Source organism: Hippocampus bargibanti, linkage group LG15 (genome assembly GCF_051943395.1).
Source record: "Hippocampus bargibanti isolate YZ-2025 linkage group LG15, ASM5194339v1, whole genome shotgun sequence".
Lineage (NCBI taxonomy): Eukaryota > Metazoa > Chordata > Actinopteri > Syngnathiformes > Syngnathidae > Hippocampus > Hippocampus bargibanti.
Window position 1 is genome coordinate 9,949,728 of NC_142748.1, and position 19,093 is coordinate 9,968,820.

Consider the following 19,093-nt stretch of genomic DNA (forward strand, 5'->3'; position numbering starts at 1 on the left):
GTTAGATTTTTCATACTAAAATTAAACTGTTCAAACCTGCTCAATAAAAGAACAACACAGCAAACGAGCAGCCCTATCCCGCTTGCAGGCATGGTCGCGCTTACATTCGCAGAAGCGGACATCTTGCCTTCACCTTTTCTACGTAAGTGTCAACTTTTCTTTTCGCTTATTGATATTTGGAGGCCCAGGGGGGATGAAAACTGATTGTTCTGTCTCTCATCTCTTAGCAGCTATCTGCGGATGTTCCTCCAAACCGCCACAAGAGGGCAGCGTTGGATTCGGTTTGACAGGGTGGGCGTGGAGTCACGTGATCTGCTGTCAACAAAAGTAAGTCATTGTGTCCTATACTTCACAAAAACGAGATGAGCAGCAGGTGAAAGTGTTTTTTTACCCTGATTCCCTACAATTCCTATGTGTATTTTTCGTGTAAACACAATTTTCCTCTTAAATTTGTTATAAAGCCTCTAAATAGGCAGAGTGTAATAGAGTGGACAGACTAAGTGCAAAATATTTCAAAATGGTAGCCACATTACATCGCCGAGGCGCGTCTACTACAAATGAAAATGTGTAATTATGGATGCTTTATTCGTCCAGTGTGGCAAATTGTCGTAGCAGCATTATTAGTGCACATAACCACCGTGTATTAATATCTCATCCATTTCCTATTAAAGAATGCATCTCGGGAGAAAACAATAGGGAAGGCTTAGACTTTAATTAGGATATTTTCAGCATGTCGGTACTCCAAATGTCTGCATTTTCAGTTGTAAAAAGTTATTGAGCAATGGTCTCTTTTCTCCTTGCGTCATATTTTGTGAGTGTTCCCAATTAAATGGCTGCAGGTGCAAAAAAATTGATTTCCATAAAGTAACCGCGATACGATATACCCTCATTCTTTTCCCTTCAAGCACGTTAAAACTACCCTTGATTTATGAATAGCGGAGTAAAATCGCACCTAATGAAGCGCCCGGTGAAATCGGAGACGACTTCACCCGAACTTTTTAGTGCGTGAAATCTTAAAGAACTTTTCAAACACGTTCTCGTCGGGTTTTATTGGATGTCGTGATGAAGCGACGTTAATGAAAATGCCGAGGGGGGGGGGGGTGATTCACACACAGAGGATGGATGGAATGAATGGATGAATCCCTTAGGAGTTGTAGTAGCACAAGAACCTGGAGAACCAAGAGACTGGAGCGTACGATTAAATGATCATTTACAGCGCTCTCGATAAATGTCGGCGCAGGTGAGAGGAGTAGAAGTGCACGTGTAATCTTACAAAAATAAGACATATACGAAAAGGTGTCCTTTTTGGGAATATTTACACAGCCCGTTGCGATTATTGTCCTTTCACTTCCTTTTGGTCGATTTCACGGCCTTCTTGGCAGGCTTGGTTGACCTTTTGACCGCTTTGGGTTTGGGTTTGGTCGCCTTGCCCGGTTTGGTCTTTTTCTGCGCCGCCGCTTTCTTCACTTTGGTCGGCGTGGCCTTCTTGGTGGCTTTGACCGCCTTGGTCTTCTTGGCGGCCGCTTTCTTGGGCTTCTCCGGCGCCTTGGTGACCTTCTTGGGCTTGGCCACCTTCTTGGGCGGTTTAGCTGACGCCTTGGTGGCCTTCTTGGCTTTGGCGGCGGGCGCTTTCTTGATGGGCTTTTTGGCGTCGTCGGGCTTGTTGAGTCGGAAAGATCCAGACGCTCCGATGCCTTTTGTGTGGCGCAGCATCCCAGACGCCAGCAGCCTCCTGAGGGCCAACTTAATCTGGGCGTCGGCGTTGTCGCCTACCTTGTAGTTTTTGCGGACAAACTTCTGGATGGATTGACGGGACGCTCCGCTTCGGCCGGCGTCGTGCACGATGGCCGCTTGGATCATGTCCGAGTACTTGGGATGTGAAGCGGGCTTCTTGGTCTTGGCCGCTTTCTTGGCCTTGGCCGGAGATGCTGATGTCTCTGCCATGCTTCTTTCTTTGAGTTTGATTGAGATGAATTAATATTTTTTGTGGCCAAATTCAAAGTCTTTTGTGCCTCTGCAACGCACACACACAAAGAGCTCGGCCTTTGGGTGCAAAAGAAATAGTCCAAAATACGTGATTTGTCCTAGTCCAAAATAATATCAGACGTGTCCAGCGAGAAAGACGTCCACAGACCGAGAACGTCTTAAGTGTCTAATTCCACCGGCGCTCCGGCGGCTCTATGAAAGCTTTCTGCGGACGTGATTGAGAACAGCAACTGCCAGTAGCTGATGTAGCGGACTCCGCCGAACTGGCGATGTCCCGTTTGTGTTTCTTCCTCGTCCAATTCGTCTTGAATATAACAAGTGCACGCCGGTTGCGACCCACGCGACAATCCGGGCCGGTAGCAGAGGCATTGGGCTTCCCCGGCACACGTTAGTCGCGTCTCGCCAACCCCGAAGAACAACTTTTATTCGGTGAAAACCGGCTGGAAGTCACGCGCGCTGCCAACAATTTTGCACAATTCGCTTTAAATTGACCCAAACGGACGGAACCTGCTGCAAAATCAAGTCGTGCATCTAAAAGACGAATGTGTGCTCTATCGATTGCACGCGATCGGCTCGAAACTCGGTTCCGTTTTGGCTTTTAATACGCCCTGACATTTTCACAACTAACACAGTCGGGCCACTGACTTCAAGTGACGCGCCCGAGATTATTTCGCGTTAAACGTCGTATAAATCAAATGTCACCGTGTCCGACTCACGGGTACCTCTCGTGGGGGTAACTTGGCTTCGTTTGCGTGGACCCCCGACGATTCGGGGAACCGGGCTTGGCGTTTTTCGACCGACTTGTTTACATTTGTCACTATGGCAGTAGGCGCTCTTTTCGCCATTGTCAGGAAAGTTGCCAACACATCCCGACGTGACACGCTCGGGTCGTGATTGCGAATAATAAATGATTGGATTTCTAATCAAGGGGTGGATTGCGATTGTGCAGATGTGGATCCAGATGCAAACGGGGGTGTTGCTGCCTTGAAATTAAAATGTTCGTCTATAAGACGCGGTGCTTCTTTTGTTTGGGTCAATGGAGCGTCAGTCAAATCAGCCTTTGGTAGTGGGGGTTTTTCCTAACAACATTTTAAATACTCTGCTATCTTTTGGGTGCCCGATCAGCATTAAAATCCGCAAATGTCGACGTGCGTCCGCTTTATTATCTATATTTTTTGGGGTGAGCCAATCTCTCTCTCCCCCTGAGCGCCATTTTGTCCCACCCAATGTTGTCGTGCATTTCTCCTCCTAGATGTGACTTGTGCTTCATTTGACACTGATTATTGCCCTCATCATTTAGAAAGACTAACTCTTAATTGTGGAAGACACAAACACCTGGCGGAAGGTCAGCTTGGAAATTCAAAAAGGAAATTCTGCACCCTTGTGGAAGGGAAAAAACATTACCAGAGGTCTGGACAGTGCTTCATCGGCACCCAAGTGCCAAGTTCAGGCGGATCAAAGCGAGAACAAGGCGTCGACACACACGTATTACAACGCTTGTCTGTCAGTGCCTGTTGCTTGTGGTGCCAGTTTGTTCCCGTCCGTTCGACGTGCCGAATGAAGAACAGGTGTCGGGGGGGGGGGGGCAAATGCCCTGTCGACAGCCGCTGACACTGCGACAAAGGCCTGTCAGTCAAGCCGGTGGTCATTGTACTCCTGGCTATGTTAGCACGGCTAGCAACTTTTAGCAGTCATTTCAGTTCGGCACGACAATTACACGACTATCGACGCTATTTTGAACCATGATGCATTGCAAAATTAGGTTCCTTTTTCTAAATGTGCGCAACAGTCGCCACGTAGTTAAACATAGAGCACGTTTGATTTAGCCCTTTGACATATTGCTCTTGAAGAATGCTACATTTAGCTCTAATCCCAACTTTAACCCTTGCCCCTTTAATACAGGAGGATTTAGTGAGCGCCAGTACGTGAGGGGTTTGACCCCTACGGGGTCAGCAAATATTTTTGCTCATGGGCAATGTCTTTGTGAAATATTGCCCCGTTGCTCTTTGTTAAAATACATGAAATACGACCAAAAATTAACCTATTCATATCATTTCTGAGGTCTTGGATTCCGTCAAGCAGTCATTGGCCTTTTTAAATGCCCCACTTGACTTACTCCACACTTGTTTTTATGTCCAGTCCCTAAAACGACGCCATAAAATCTCCCTCTAAACTTTTACACCCAGGAGTTACCGCATTTTGGGCTGCTGTATTTACCTCGCCGTCCATTAATCGACAAAGTGGAGTGTTGGTTGAATTTGAAGTGAACAATAACATGCATGAATATTTTGTACCACTAGAGGTCGCTCCTGACTCGAATCTTGCCAAGCCAAAAAAAAGCTGCTAAGTGGCACCAAAGGCACACAACCGTAATCGATTCTCGCGTCAGATGTTTGAATGATCGATCCACTCAACAGCCTTTTGATTATTCCCCTTTTACTTTGGATTCAATCACCTTCCTTTTCCGCTTTTGTCGTCCCCAAGAGGATTTACACTAAAAACCATTCAGTGACCTGATTCAACTTAGTCCCTCCCCACCAATCACGTGGCCATTTGAATTTGCATAGCCAGAAAAGGAGATGGCCAAAGTACACTGGGCCCGAAGAAAAATATGTCTAAATATAAATAGAACTGGGCCAATGGCAACAGAGACAAACATTGGATTGTGATCCAAACGACTGGATTGTTTTCAGGGAACTCTTGTTACCGTCTCGTCAAATCTTGGTTTCAATTTCTTTCTTCTTTATTTCAGCACGTGGACTCTCTCTCTCCACCCCTCAGCTCACGTAATACATTTTTAATGCCGCAAACCTTCTCGGTTGCTGTCAGCTTGATAGATGACCAGATTGTTTCCAAACACAAATGCACAAAACCAACAGTTTGCTTTTCCTTCATGCCTTTCTCTCTTTCTACAAAGCTTGATGAGGATATCTCAACAAAGTGCATTCCCGAGCATTTCATTTTCGGGCAGATTGTATCAATCTAAGATGCCAAACTTGTTTTCATCTCCTTAATCGTTATGGTTGCCCTCGGAGGAGGCCAGTTATAAACAACATTAATGTTTAATCGCTCAGGCTGTAACCATGCACCAAAAATGTTAAAGACTGGGGTTTTAAAGTCGCCGTAAAGTGAAAATAAATGCCTTGTAAATTTGACACAACAATGAGAAGGGGATCGTTAACTTTTCTGATGTCTCCACATAGCCAGGTTTTATTGGTATAAAAATCCTAGTGGCTGGAATGTAGTCAAAGGGGCTTTTGGATTTGATTGGATTGGATTAGCTTTGAGTCGTCTCTCAGTGGAGAAATTGACATTTTGCAGCAGCAAAGTGAGGAAAGGAAAGAAGAAGTAGAAAAACAAAATACAGGAGCTGTGCCGCTTTGTCTCCCCTGTAAGGGCTCGTTAGCCTCGTCTGGCTCCCACGCACCAGCTAAACTGCTGTTTTGGTTGATGGCGGGGGCAGACCAGGATTTTAAAGTTAAATACAAGGCAGACCGCACAGTTGTTGACGCTTTTCGGTCTTCCCATAAAGCTCATTACAGTCAGTAGGATGTCAGACGCTTATTATTTTTGAACTGGATTTAGACGGAATGTTTTCACCTTTGCGTCTCTTATGAGCCAGTTACCTACTACTATCAAGTCTTATCACTAAATTATACCGAGAGCTAGCTGTGCTCCAATTTTGACCCTCAAACAAGGTTGCATTTGTCTCTGAGCCAAGCGTCGGAATTTGGCAGGGAAATACAACCCGGTCACCGTGGAGACGACACAATCGAGTTCATCATTTCAATCTCTGCGATCGTGTCGCAACCCCGACGGTGTCTTTCGGAGTGCTTCTTGTTTTATGACTTTAGATTTAAAGTGTCGCCTGCGGGCACTCTGACTTTTAGCTAGGCTGCCACATCATGTTCAGTCCATATTTTCGTTTCTAGATTTGTTTCTATATTACCATATTTTCCAGTGTATACGGCGCACCCAAAAGCTGTGATTTTCTTCAAAAGATGACTCTGCGCCTCATAAATGGAAAAAGTTTGAAAATACACCATTCCTTAGGGGTGCGCCTTATACTCCAGTGCGCTTTATACAGCAGAAAATATGGTCATTCTACATTTATGCAGTTTTGTGTTTTCTTTAATAAAATTATGATCTTGTGAGCTTGTGCATCATTGGTGAAATTGTATTCTATTTTAAATTGTTGTTGTAAGCAGTGATATCTTTTTCCCTGCAGGTACTTTGTGGTCATCCGTGAATATGCTCAACGGTGCATTTAGTACGTCGATGTCGTCCATTGTTTATAATTAGCTGAGCGCTTGCCGAGTTAACGCCTTTCACCTTATAAAGCACTGTGTCATAATTATCTTTGTGATGTCAAGGTTGGAGGATTCGTCCATACCCCCCCCCCCCAAAAAAAAAAAGCCATCTTGTATGTGGCATGTGTATGTGGCACCCGTCAGTAGTAAGCCGCAATGTAGCCCCTCCCCAAGACTCTAAAAAGCCACTCCTTCGCTTTTTTCTCATTGGAAGAGCAAGGCCACCTCCCTCCCGTGGCTCATTTGTATTCATGTGATGATGTTTCAAGTGTGTGTGTGTGTGTGTGTGTGTGTGTGTGTGTGTGCGTGTGCGTGTGCGTGTGTGTGTGTGTGTGTGTGTGTGTGTGTGTGTGTGTGTGTGTGTGTGTAGAGAGAGAAAGGCTGGAGCAGTCCATGCGATGGGATAGAGGCGGAGGAGAGTGAATGAGAGCTGCATCGGAGTGCCTGCTGGAGCTGGCTTGAGCCTCCACGCCATCACCGAGGCGCGTTTTGCGTGCGCCCCAAAAGACGCAACCCGGCGCAACGTAAAAACGATAGCGTGAATTACAAGTGAGGCATAGTCAGCAGGCTCAAGCGAAGACAAAAAAATAAATCTCCTTGCATCCTTTTTACTTGTCTTCAGCAACACCGCTGCTGCCTCTTTTGCCGCTGTTCCCCCCCCCTACCCCTGATGCCCTTGTCCTCGGCGGCTCTTCTCGCCACCCTGGCCAGTATATGGATAGAAGCTCCTTTTTTCAGCTCATACAAGAGCAGGTAAGCGTGAAGCGATGGCGGTGGTGGTTTCTATGGTTACATGCTTCCAGGAGCTGACACCTCACTCGCATAGGAGGGGACACGCTCGGCATTGATCCATCACGATGGTTGATGTTGGAATTGTGGTCCGATTGAATGGGGTGTGGGGGGGCGTATTGCCTGCGGAATGAGTGTCGGACAACACGCCGCATCATGGAGCCATGTGGGTCCTCGACGTTGTGAGGTCAGAGACTGAAAAAGGTGGCGGAGGAGAGCCAACGTGGTGGAGAAAATCATGGGGATGGTGAGCATGTCACGTCTGTTGACGCATGTCAGTTATGTCTTATGGAAGGGCTTGACTACTTCTTGCTGGTAGGGGGTTAAAAACCCTTCATGGTTGCATTGTTTTTTGCTGTCCAGTCAGGTTGGCTTGTACGTTTCCTTTCCAATTTTGTGTGTATTTAACTGCTGCTTTCAAATTAGGCTCCGGTTTGATTGACAGATGCAAGCGTGCTGCCATTCCCCTTGAAAATGGAGAAATCGATTTACTGCCGCAGGGTTGCGGGGGTCAAAGTTGATTGGCGCATCATCGACACCCTTAGCGGCGAGAGCGAGAATATCATGGGAAAGGTGTGTGTATGTGTGCGCGCGCGTGTGTGTGAGTGTGTGTGTCTGTCATCGTGCACACATTTTTTTTCATGAAAGTGTGTTTGTAGCAAGCAAGGGGAAGCCCGTGTGGGCTGACTATGAGGAGGCTCCTGGTCACACTTTTGAGTCATTTACTGGCGATGCACTCCAGTCATGGCGACAGACATGGTGAGAAGTCAATAATGACAAGTCTGTGTTGTTGATTCAATTTAAATCGGAAACATTTCATACCACCGGATGCTTTTTTTTCCGGAATCAGTTTGGCGAATGACACTTGCACTGTTTTTAACCTATCATTTAATGCATTTGTACTTCACCTCCTTTATAGCAGCTCGTTCCATTAGCTTGCAGCATTGCAGCGAAATGCCGCTGCACCGTGTTTACATTAAAAAAAAAGGTTTATATTTGAGAACCTCGTTTTTTTATTCACTTGGGTGTCTGGTAAAATCAGTTATTGCAGCCATGTCACATTGAACCCGTGTGAAAATGGTGCAGGGAAAGAGAGAGAGCAAGACAAAGAGTTGGAACTCAAGACTGGCAACAGAAGTGACTTTATGAGTCTTTGTCTGCAGGCGGTTGCAATGCGATGATGCTGAGCCGAAGCTATTCCCGGCCCCCGCCGACATCCAGTATGATGGCCGGCAGCGTACGTAGCACATTCACAGATAAGGCACCCAGCCAGCTTCTGAAAGTGGGAGTGTGCGCGGTGGGTATCACCGCCACCCCCCGTCACGTAGTTATTTTATCAAGGTTATTCATACTATCTGGCATGAAGACTGTTTTGACACATTGATGTCAAGCAGAAAGAATGAGGCACTTTACACGCTGTCCCCTTTCATCATTCGCCGACGCTAATTTGCATTGAGCCGCATTTGAACGCCGCCGCTGGCTGTTTGCGCCGTGCTTAAGCGGCAGGAAATGGGACTTGGATTGTTTGCATCAAAGACAAATTCCTCAGGTCTCCCTTCTGGTTGAACGGAGAGTCATTGCTGTTCAAATTCTTTATCTGGTGTCTTCCAAAAAGTGCTTTCCGTCCATAAATGTGTGCCTTTTAGGGGCGTGGTTTAACGGGAGATGTCAGAAACTGCAGTTGGCCTTCGTGTAAACTTCTGGAGCTAAATTGTGGCCTGCAGCAGCTCCCTGTGAGTCTTCCCTTTTTGTATTTGTGTTTTATTTCTTTGCTTCCTGGTTCGATAATGGAATAGAAGAATAGATTTTGATGGACAGTTTAAATTTATTGGCTAAACCTGAATCACAGATACCCAAATGCTACAATGCGTAACCTCGGTCGTCGCCAGGGTCTTTCCATTCATCTGTATTCTTTGCGTCACCTCTTCCCTCCCCTCCATTGTGTCTTTCATTTGCTTCTCAAACGCCAATATTTCGAGATGGATGGAAAACGGGGCACGCATGCGTAACCATGCCAACCTGTGCGGCTTGTCAGTGTCGCCATTTTCGCTGTTGGTTAGCGCTTGTCTCGTTCACTGCTGCGTCACCTGCCACTCCCGCTTGCTAATTTGTCTCCATGTCGCTCGTTTTGATAATTGATGCTTCCTAATTGGTTGCAAGGAACCATCCTGCACCACCCGCCCCCTCCTTCGTTCCGTTCCCTAGCCCGGCGCTCCCCCGTGTGCGCTCATGTTCCTGGGCAAGGTCACACCAGCATCTCCTTAAAGGGAACCATATGCATTAATAGGGACAAACTCCTGCTGCTACTATATAAGTAAAACAAAAAAGGGGGTGGGGGGTGCGATTGCACCCCCCCCCCCCCCCCCCCCCCCCCCCGCCGCAAAAATGCAAACATGTACCAAACTATGCTCATCATTTTCAAACTAGTTTTATAATAATGTCCTTAAAACAGACCCCAATGTCACCTAATCCACTAGCTTAATGCTAAGACATAATGCAAAAAGAGAAAAGTAGCATTCATGTTGGAATGTTGAATCCTTAAACCCTTGGAGGTGAGGGTGGGTGAGTGGGTGGGGGGCTATCCAGTATCTGTTTATTGTCTATTTCAGAGTGACTTGAGTTGCGTGCATAACGTTACGAGTATAAATCAATTTATTACTTACTCTGCAGCAACTCCATGACAACCCATGTTTTAGACGGCTCCATTACTCGCCGACCCGACTCTCTGGTGAATCAACACTTCCTGGAAAATATGAATATATTATGAAGCCTGCATACAATAAAAAAAGAAATTGTGTGGAGGGTTACCAGGCAACAGCTGTCATGTTTTAGTGCGCGTATGCAACGCTTGAATTAAATGCTCTCGCTTGTGTATTTAAGAGATATGATGAGGACCATGTGCAATGGTACTTTTTCGCATTAAAAACAAATTGTAATCATAAAAATAACACAGTTTCATACAGTCATGACAGTGAAATATGAAGTAAACAATTTAGTTTTGCCATGTTTTGCTACATTGCGCGGCGAGGCGACATCCAACTAAGCCACGATTTGCCAGAATTGTCCTAATGCCGAAACGCTTTAATCCAAGTGTTTTTTTCCAAGCCGCGTTCCTGACACTGTGAACAGCGAGCGCTACTTCCCCTGATTTCACCCTGATGCAACGTCTGAAAGCCCTTTCGTCCCCGGGCCAACTTTGCGTTACGGGAAACCTTAATGAGATGCCCTCACTTGAGTGCCGATTTATCCTATAATGATGCGAGGCTTCGTTTGGTTAAGGTTTTAGGTAAGACTCTGTTTATTTATCTTATTTGTCTTTTTTTCTGTCCTCCAGCTGGATCCAGACAACACCGGTTTCATCGCAGTGGAGAACTTCACCAGCCTGGTGGAGCACCATGAGCTGCAGCTGGACCCGTCCAAACTGGACATGCTGTTAGCGCTGGTCCAGAGCCATGAAGACGGACAAGTTTGTTACCAGGAGCTCATCGAGCTGGTGAGTCCACGTATCGGATTTTCACAGAGGTACGCTTTCGTTGAATATTGAAATGCGACGATGTGCGAGGTCGCAGTCACGTGACATTTTCAAGCAGCTAATCAGCAAGCACCCAACGGCGTCCGTCGATGTGGCCTGCTTATCCCCCGTCCCTCCTCCCCTGTATTCATGCCTCGTTCCTCTCCTCTGCCTCCCATCTCTCACTTTGCGACACTTTTACAAGCACCACTCCCTAATTTGTGACAAATGATGCTCTTTTACTCACAAGCGATGAGGTGGGAGGGATTCTGCATCCTTTGAAAATATATTTAGCTATGTTATGGTTATTGCTAATGACTATGGAGCTGGGAGGGATTGACCGCGCGCTGTGGCTAATGAATCCATGAAGGAAAATGGACTGTAGCGGATAGCAGGATGTGCGATGGGCAACATGCAGCTAAAAAAAAGGCTCCTCGCAGTTTAAAACACACACACATGCTCGCACACCTGCTGGTTGCCATTTAGCCCATTCAGCCGTTCCCCGAAGGCTGTGACTATCTTTGTGCTTCCAAAGCTTCCACTTCCTTTTCAAGGGGACTTTCCAAGATTCCTCCGCTTTCAACGTTGATTGACGTTCCTGTTTATTTATCACAAGGGCCACAAACGTAGTCAAGAGTCGCCATTGCTCTTCGCGGCTAATTTCCTCTTGCACAAAAATGCCCGTCTCGTGCCGCTAGTTCATTTTTGATATGTTGTCTTGCGTGCGTGTGTGTTCCTTCCGGTGTATCTAACAGTTTAATTCAATTCATGGCTGCTCCCATGTTCATTGTAGCATGTAATCGCTTTTAAATTGTGTTAATGTCCATTGCGTCACCATAGTAACACACACACATGCACGCACCTCGTACAAACAGGATAGTAGCACGCTACGGTAATTGGTGTCAAGGAAGTAGTGTATGTCTCATGTGAAAAGACAGCTTCTTTATTTTTTTGTGCAGCAATTTGTTTAGGGTGATTTTGTTTGCTCGTTCCTGTAAAATAAATATAAAAAAAACCTTCTGTCCTCAGTGAGTTTAGCTCATTAGCGTTTATGGATGTCGAGTGTATCGATCCAACAATTGTGCCTACACACACTTGAGGCGTCCAGAAGCTGAATCACCTGATATGAAGTGATACAAAAGTTGGACACCTTTTAATTTCCTACTGGCGTCAGGTTGAAAAAAGATGTGACGGGCCGCTTTCTTGTTCCTTCACAGTCGCTTTGTGTCAGATCTTATCACACGCCTCCCAAAAGTTTGATTTGGAGATAATTGCTACGTCGGCATTTCTAGCCACTAGGAGCACGATTGTTTTAGCGACAATGGCGAGCTTGTTCGGGGTGAATTTTACCTCCGCTGTGTGAAATCAGCTTTTAGCTAGAAAGAAGCCAAAATATTGGACCAAAACGTTTTTAATCAGTAGCACCATTGCAGGCGTTATTCTGTGATTGATCACACTGAGAACAAACGGAACAGTTGATCTCCAGCAGCCCATATTTATATATATTTTTGACAATATCTGGCCCTTGCTATGACGGTCAACAAACAAAAGTGAATAAAAGATCTGAATTACCTTCCCAACTGGTGAAATATTTTTGATTTCAATGTTTTTCCATTCTTATTTTCGACTTCTAGATGAGCAGCAAGCGCTCCAGCAGTTTCCGCCGGGCCATCGCAAATGGCCGCCGCACGCTGCAGAGAGAAATCCTGCTGGACGAAACGGGCCTGGGTCTATACAAGCGCTTTGTCCGCTACGTGGCCTACGAGATCCTACCCTGCGAGACGGACCGCCGCTGGTACTTCCACCAAAACCGCCTGTGCCCGCCGCCGGTCTTCATCGCCGTCATCACCATCGTCCAGGTAACGGATTTCATTCTCGGACGCGATTGTCAGAATAAAGCAAACCAAACGCGCCGTTTTTGGCATCTGTGATGGCAGATCATCGTGTTCATGTGCTACGGCGTGATGCTCAACAAGTGGGTGTTGCAAACCTACCAACCGGACTTCATGAAGAGCCCCTTGGTGTACCACCCGGGCCACCGAGCTCAAGTGTGGCGCTTCTTCAGCTACATGTTCATGCACGTCGGGTACGTGGACGCGAGCTCGTCCTCGCCTGCGCTCGAAAGCCACCTCACGCTGTCCCATTTGCCCGCGTCGTTTTAGCTTGGAGCAACTGGGCTTCAATGCTTTGCTGCAGCTGATGATTGGAGTCCCTTTGGAGATGGTCCACGGCGCCTTGCGGATAAGTCTGCTCTACATGGCCGGAGTGCTGGCGGGTGAGTTTCAGAATGCCACGCCGATCTTTCGCCCAACAATTTGAAAACCTTCATGGTTGTCACCATTTCATGACGTCTGTGTAGGCTCTCAGTCGTGATCCATCGAGGAAAAGGTTTCTTCAGCCGTCATCTGTACTTCTTTGAAGGTGTTGGATCTCATCCGAAGACCATCGTCAGCGAATTAAAATTGTGCTGGTAACCCTGGCCCTGTTATCCCTAATCCCTATCCGTTCGACACCTTCAAAGATGACGGCTAGAGAAAGCTTTTCCTCCTCCGCCATTTGACGACTGTAGCAAAGCAGACATCTTAATTCATGTCTTCTGTCGACGTGACTAGACGTCCAAATGTTTGATTTGTCCTTTCCCTCATCTTCTCTCTGCTCCGTGTTAAATTGAGTTAACACCACTCCAAAATTGTATTCTGCTCGGTAAAAACAACCCGCGCACACGTGCACTCTCTTAAATCTCATGAATTATTGTGGCTTTGATTTATTTCTGCGCTGAGGACAGAGTGAGTGTCAAACCACGATGAGGAACGTCATGCAAGCTTCTTCTCTGGGGGAATTAGCCAGAGTGCACTTTGAGGTGGCGTTCGTAAACCGCCGATACTCAAGACCATCGGGAGGTAGACAAGTTGCACGCCGCTAAATATGTGCATGGAGACGCCGCAAGAACCGCCTCGGCGTGAAAACGCCAAATTACAGCCTCCCAAAAATAATCTGGCTCCACCTTCTTTCGTGGCTAAATACATCTGATCAGGCATTCCTGGAATTTTACGAGCCGTCGGAGGGTTCCGGATTTTTCTATTTCAGTCTGGCGGCGGCGTCGTTTGCACGCGAGTGACGGCGACCGAGCGGTGACGCCTCAGGCTCTGTCAGAGTCTGGCTTTAGATCACTTTAGCACCTCGTGTCGGCGCTTCATCTCCGAGAAAGCTCGAGGAGGCACCCAGGGGGGACGCTGAGAGTCGGCGTTTGGTCCCGGAGTCGACTTGGACCAAGATCCGCGTCACACCGTTGACCCCAAAACCGCTTTTTTACTGTCATCAAACGGAAATCTTTCGAACGTCCTCCGCAAATATGGCGGAAAGAAATAATGCGACACGTCAGCTCCGCCTTGGAATTAATCGCGCACCTCGCAGCTCGGCTCCCGCAGGTGTGCGAGGCGCCTAAATCTTAAATCCTCGCTAAGCGGGAGAAGCCGCACAACACCTCTGTTTAATATTCCCAACATAATATTGCGGATGTTGTTGACAATGCATTTTTCGATGAAAAGGTTTCTTCAGCCGTCATCAGTAACCTTTTCATCGATGGACCACTCCTGTACGACTGAGAGCTTACACAGAAATAATACATTTTATTTAAAAGCGACTTTTAAAGATGCTTTACAATCACAAAACAAGCACAATAAAGGAGATAGAAAATAAAGAGCAGGGGCCTTGGGAAAGAGCCTTGGGGCACACCAGAGGAGATTGGGGAGCACTGTGAAGTGAAGGAGACGATTTGGATGAACCTAGAGCAGCCAGTGAGATAAAAATGGAACCAACGGAGGGGTGTGTGGTGGTGGGTCCTCACGGGTCCAGTTGCCCCCCCCCCCTCCAGAGTGTAACTTTGACTGGTTTGACAGTAAACTTTAACCAAATGATTTGACAGAGCAAATATGAGAATTGAATTTGTGAAAGTAGGTCAGCGCAATATTTGAGTAGGCCCAATTCAGTTGCTCATCTTTCTTTAAAGAGACGCCACCGCCGCCGCCTCGCCACCGGCGCGCACGCCGCTGTGAAATTGTCATTTCGCCCGCACAAGCGACCAAAACGGGACGTCTCCTCCCGTGTGTCCAATCGGCCTTCATCCCCCACCTATAAATCTTCACAAAAGCAGCACTCGCAGGTGCGTTGGGCGAGTAGAGACGGATTACTTCCCGGCGTTGCTCCCATTGCCATCCATCTTTCCAGCACCCCCCTGCAAAGTCTCCTCTTGAGACAGTATTTACTCTTTTTGTACCCACGCAGTGAAATTGCGCTTTTTACAGATTTGACAGGTCGGCCTGCGAGCGTAATTAAAAAGTTGGCTTGTTTTGTTTTATCGGCCCTCCTTTGCGCTTCCCTTATCGGCTCATTTGCATGATTAACAGTCGGCTGACGCTGGCATCTTTTACGCTGCCATTTCCTCGGCTCAGAATTCCATCCCAACTCTGCTAGCACGCTTTGTATTTGCTGACTGCTGCGGCACATGCTTAAACTTGAAAAAAAAAAAGAATTCAAGTGAACTGACTTTCCGCTAAAACAAAAATACCCAACGACATAGACAGGCTAACGAAAAACTGTCACTGTATTTCCCTCATGGATATTTAAATACAAAGCGTGCAGCGACACAGGTAGACAGATAATATATTTGTCTCAATGACCCGACGTGTCTTCGTGTACGATATGTTATGCAAAATGATTGGTCATATAAATGCAGCAGCGCTACATATCAGGATTTAGTTAGCGAAATTAGCCTCGACCAGTGGCTGGTGATTTTTGGCCTATTTTGAGAAAGCCCCCCCAAGGAAGGTGACTGCTGTGAGGCTGCCTGATGACTAATCTGTGATCCCCTTTTATTTTCTCCCCTGCTCTAAAAAAAAACAGGACAGCCAGGTCGTTTTGAAAAATTTAAATTGTCAAATAAAGCAAAAAAAAGATGAAAAAAAACAATTTTCTTTGTATGAATTAGTTTCTAACGTTTTTGCCGCAGGTTCATTGACGGTGTCAATCACCGACATGCGCGCTCCAGTGGTGGGGGGCTCCGGCGGGGTCTACGCTCTCTGCTCAGCACATCTGGCCAACGTTGTCATGGTAACTGCCGGTTGTCGTTCTCGCCTCCGTTGTGGCGCAGAGGGTTTTTTTTTTTGTACCATTTCAACAGCATTTTTTTTTTCAAGAACTGGGCCGGGATGAGGTGTCCATACAAGCTTCTGCGCATGATCCTAGCGCTGGTTTGCAGTAAGTAGCCCAAGACCCCTTTTGTAAATCGGGCGAGCGAATCCCATTGCGATGTTTGGGTTCCCTCTCTCTCCCCCTCAGTGAGCTCGGAAGTGGGTCGAGCGGTGTGGCTGCGCTTCTCGCCGCCGCTGCCCTCGTCCGGGCCGCAGCCCAGCTTCATGGCCCACCTGTCGGGCGCGGTGGTGGGCATCAGCATGGGCCTGCTCATCCTACGCAGCTACGAGGAAAGCCTGCAGAAGCAGTGCTCCTGGTGGGTCATCATCTTCTCCTTCATCACCTTTCTGCTCTTCGCCATCTTCTGGAACGTCTTTGCCTACGAGCTCCTGGGCGTGCAGATCCCTCCCGCCCCCTGACGAAGGCCCCCCACCCACCCTCGTCACATCTGGACTTGCAAACAGGTTTTTCTTTGAAAACGGGAATCGTTTGCCACTCTACAGAACCAAGACGTGGGTGTCTTTTATGAAAAAGAAGGGTAGCGGATGACTGAGTTCCTGGCGTCCATTTTGAGGAACTTTCTTCCATTGGTGTTGATTTGTTTCGTGACTCTGGTGAGGACAGATGCCCCCCCCCCAAAAAAAAACAAAAAAACTTCAGCATCCTCACTGTGGATTTAGGAAAAATCATCTATTCGCTATTGAGAGCTGATTACGCATCTCAAGTCGATACCTCAGCCTCTCCTTCTTCTGTACGTACTTTTGAAAAGGAATGTAACTATAGAGCCCGGGAAGGGAGGGCAGGAAACTATTACACTTTGGCTTACCCCCCCCCCCCCTCCATTTATAGTGGATGTGTGTATTGTAACCAAGAGTCTATTTCAAAAGGGTGCCAAAAGCGGGCGTTGATTGTTGATCCAAACTTTAGTGCTTTACAAAAACAAGCCATAGGAAGAACTTGCAAAGGCTCTAATTACATTCAGCATTACACATTTTTTTATGTCTCCTTACAGGAACACGTTTAAGACTGGTGGCGTGTGTCAAAAGTCATTTGCGGCATTGTGAATATTCCAAGTAAGAGAAAACAAAACGGTGTAGCTGATTTTTCTGTTTTGGGCTTTCTGCCGCTTTGTACGTAAGTTGTTGATAGTTGACGGTTTGTTTCGGCGACTTAAACAATGATAGCCTAGGATTGCATTTACGCCCCCTTGTCCGATCATTAATTCATTTGGCTGAACATTTTATGCTTTTTCCGTTGGGTTCATCAATTGAATTTCTCTGCAGTACCCTCTCCCCCCCCCTTGAAGATTTGGGAAAATGACAAGAAGATCAGCCAATTACGCCCGAGTCATGGAGAAGAGTTGAAACCCCCTCATGGTCACTTTGAAATGTTATTGCTGGCCATGACGAGGACACAGAAAAAAGGGCTAGTAAGTGCTTTTGAATTTTCGTAGAACACACCCCCCCACAACAGTGCCAAACTGACTACAAGCAGAAAAAGCATTTACAATAAAAACAAGTAGGGGGAGGGATGTATTTTTCTCTTTACCACGTGGAAGGATGCCTAAATGTACATGTGGGAAATTTGTATCAAAGTCCTCATGATTGATTTCATTCTCTATTATATGTACTTTTTAAATGTTCTGAAACGGAACCATTTTATATTGTATATATCTGAATATATTTTCTTTTATTTTGTACCTGGTCGTTGTATTTTGCTTTCATTCGGAAACAATATAAATAAAAAACAATACTGTGACGACAACATTGAAAATCTTTCTGCCCATCATTGTACTATTTCAGGATACATTTTGTTTATTTTTATTATTTATTACTACTCTGCACAAAAAAAATCAGTTCAGGGATGCCTTTAATGTGTTTTAAGTTTCTTAGTTGCTCTGTGATCAGACTCCAGGAGCTCTTCAAGATCCTGAAGAAGTGGGAGATGCTGTTGCTTAGCAACCGTCAGAGCCCACAAACAACGCTCCAGCCTTTGGGGTGTCCAATCGGGCTGGGGGTCTACTGAAGACAAGAAAAAAGGAGTGTAAAATAGGGTCAGGAAAAACAAGAATGCACGTGAAAAAAAGCAGTGTTCAAATGAAAGGTAAAAAAAAATGGGTAGGGGGCTTTATGGGTCAAATGGTGAACCTTTGTTGAGTGTGTGGGTCACGTCCACCATCTTTTCCAGGTAGAGCGTGTAGTGTTTGGCTGTATACTGGATGGGTTTGAGCCCTGGTACGCTCTCCGTGGCTTCATCCGACATGAACGCCGCCTGATCGGGAGCCCCCGCTGCCAACACGGCTGCCAAAACAAACCAAAGGACATTGAATACAAAGCCTGTCGCCAAATCTCCCATTTGCTGACCTGACGCAGTTGCCGGGCCGACTCCTTTGAGAGAGCTGAGCTCCGCGATGGCCGCCGCCACGTCGGGGAGGAGTCGGAAGGCCTTTCGGGAACATTTGTCCACCGCATCCTCACTGTTGGAGGACACCAGCTGCTGCAGACGGGGCCTGAACTTCCCTCTCTGCCCACAAAAAGGCGGCTGAAGCGCTAGGTTCCGTCGCAGGCGTCTGTGGAGCAACTTACGGTGAGCTTCCATTCCATCAGCTTGACCGCCTCTGCCAGTGTGATGTGTTTCTCACATCGACTTGAGATGATGGCGGGCAGCTCCTCTTGGTACCTGAGTGCACACAACCCTGGCATTAGATACACACATTCATTGTAAAAGCCATGGTTAAATCAAAAGACCTCAAACTAATGCTCGTTTGAAGCCAAAACTCAACAAGTGGTTTCAATCAGAGAAGGTTTCATCTTTAAACAGGATCGCCGACTGTCACACTGGCAACGGAGGTAGTGCTGAATTTCTTACCACTTGTCAAGATGGAGAAGCTTCCCAGTTTTTTTGGTCCTGCTCCTGGCCTCCACCACGTCCCAATATTTACCTTCTACTTTCCTCCATGTGGCCGGACGCTCGCATTCAAAAAGGCCACTCATGGTCCGCGGTGTCCAGGAGCAAAATAACAAGGCCGGAATTGAGACAAATTCTTAACAAATACTTGGAATTGAAACGTATTTACTTAACACACACAAAGGTAGTTGATAACATTTGTTCTAGTTGCCATTCCAGAGCTCCTCCTTAATGACAACACCGCCACCTAATGTGACAGTCAGGAAAGATTAAAAAAAATCTTGCACATCCCGACATTTTTGGATGGGATAAAAACTGCAGTTTCGCCCTTACTCAATAGTTTAAACAATTAAACAAATGTGCATTCTGCAGCAGACTCACACAGTAAACTTACTAAGTA

General features: G+C 46.6%; 3 protein-coding genes across 10 annotated transcripts; 1 reads left to right on the forward strand and 2 right to left on the reverse strand.

Moving 5' to 3' along the window:
- Positions 1-4: 4 nt before the first annotated feature.
- On the forward strand, positions 5-17,550 carry rhbdl1 (rhomboid, veinlet-like 1 (Drosophila)). 8 transcript variants are annotated; one of them, XM_089015824.1, is made up of 15 exons: positions 106-142; positions 231-327; positions 6,667-7,049; positions 7,123-7,332; positions 7,531-7,658; positions 7,745-7,844; positions 8,249-8,322; positions 8,732-8,818; positions 10,420-10,578; positions 12,231-12,455; positions 12,534-12,682; positions 12,759-12,871; positions 15,605-15,705; positions 15,792-15,852; positions 15,934-17,550. In XM_089015824.1, exons 5-15 carry the CDS (start codon positions 7,560-7,562, stop codon positions 16,203-16,205), a joined length of 1,440 nt encoding a protein of 479 aa, XP_088871950.1. In that variant the 5' UTR covers positions 106-142; positions 231-327; positions 6,667-7,049; positions 7,123-7,332; positions 7,531-7,559; the 3' UTR covers positions 16,206-17,550. The 8 variants fall into 8 exon arrangements, with proteins under 8 accessions (XP_088871956.1, XP_088871951.1, XP_088871955.1 ...); XM_089015826.1 differs by lacking the exons at positions 7,123-7,332; positions 7,531-7,658; positions 7,745-7,844; positions 8,249-8,322 and having other exon boundaries at positions 6,667-6,845; positions 6,919-7,049; XM_089015827.1 differs by lacking the exons at positions 7,123-7,332; positions 7,531-7,658; positions 7,745-7,844; positions 8,249-8,322 and having other exon boundaries at positions 6,667-6,820; positions 6,919-7,049.
- Positions 797-2,167, reverse strand: h1-0 (H1.0 linker histone). Its single transcript, XM_089015835.1, has one exon. It carries the CDS (start codon positions 1,942-1,944, stop codon positions 1,345-1,347), a length of 600 nt encoding a protein of 199 aa, XP_088871961.1. The 5' UTR covers positions 1,945-2,167; the 3' UTR covers positions 797-1,344.
- Positions 17,549-19,085, reverse strand: LOC148887707 (uncharacterized). Its single transcript, XM_089015834.1, has 5 exons — positions 18,655-19,085; positions 18,372-18,465; positions 18,150-18,309; positions 17,934-18,086; positions 17,549-17,807 (listed from the first exon to the last, which is right to left on the reverse strand). Exons 1-5 carry the CDS (start codon positions 18,777-18,779, stop codon positions 17,656-17,658), a joined length of 684 nt encoding a protein of 227 aa, XP_088871960.1. The 5' UTR covers positions 18,780-19,085; the 3' UTR covers positions 17,549-17,655.
- Positions 19,086-19,093: the final 8 nt, after the last annotated feature.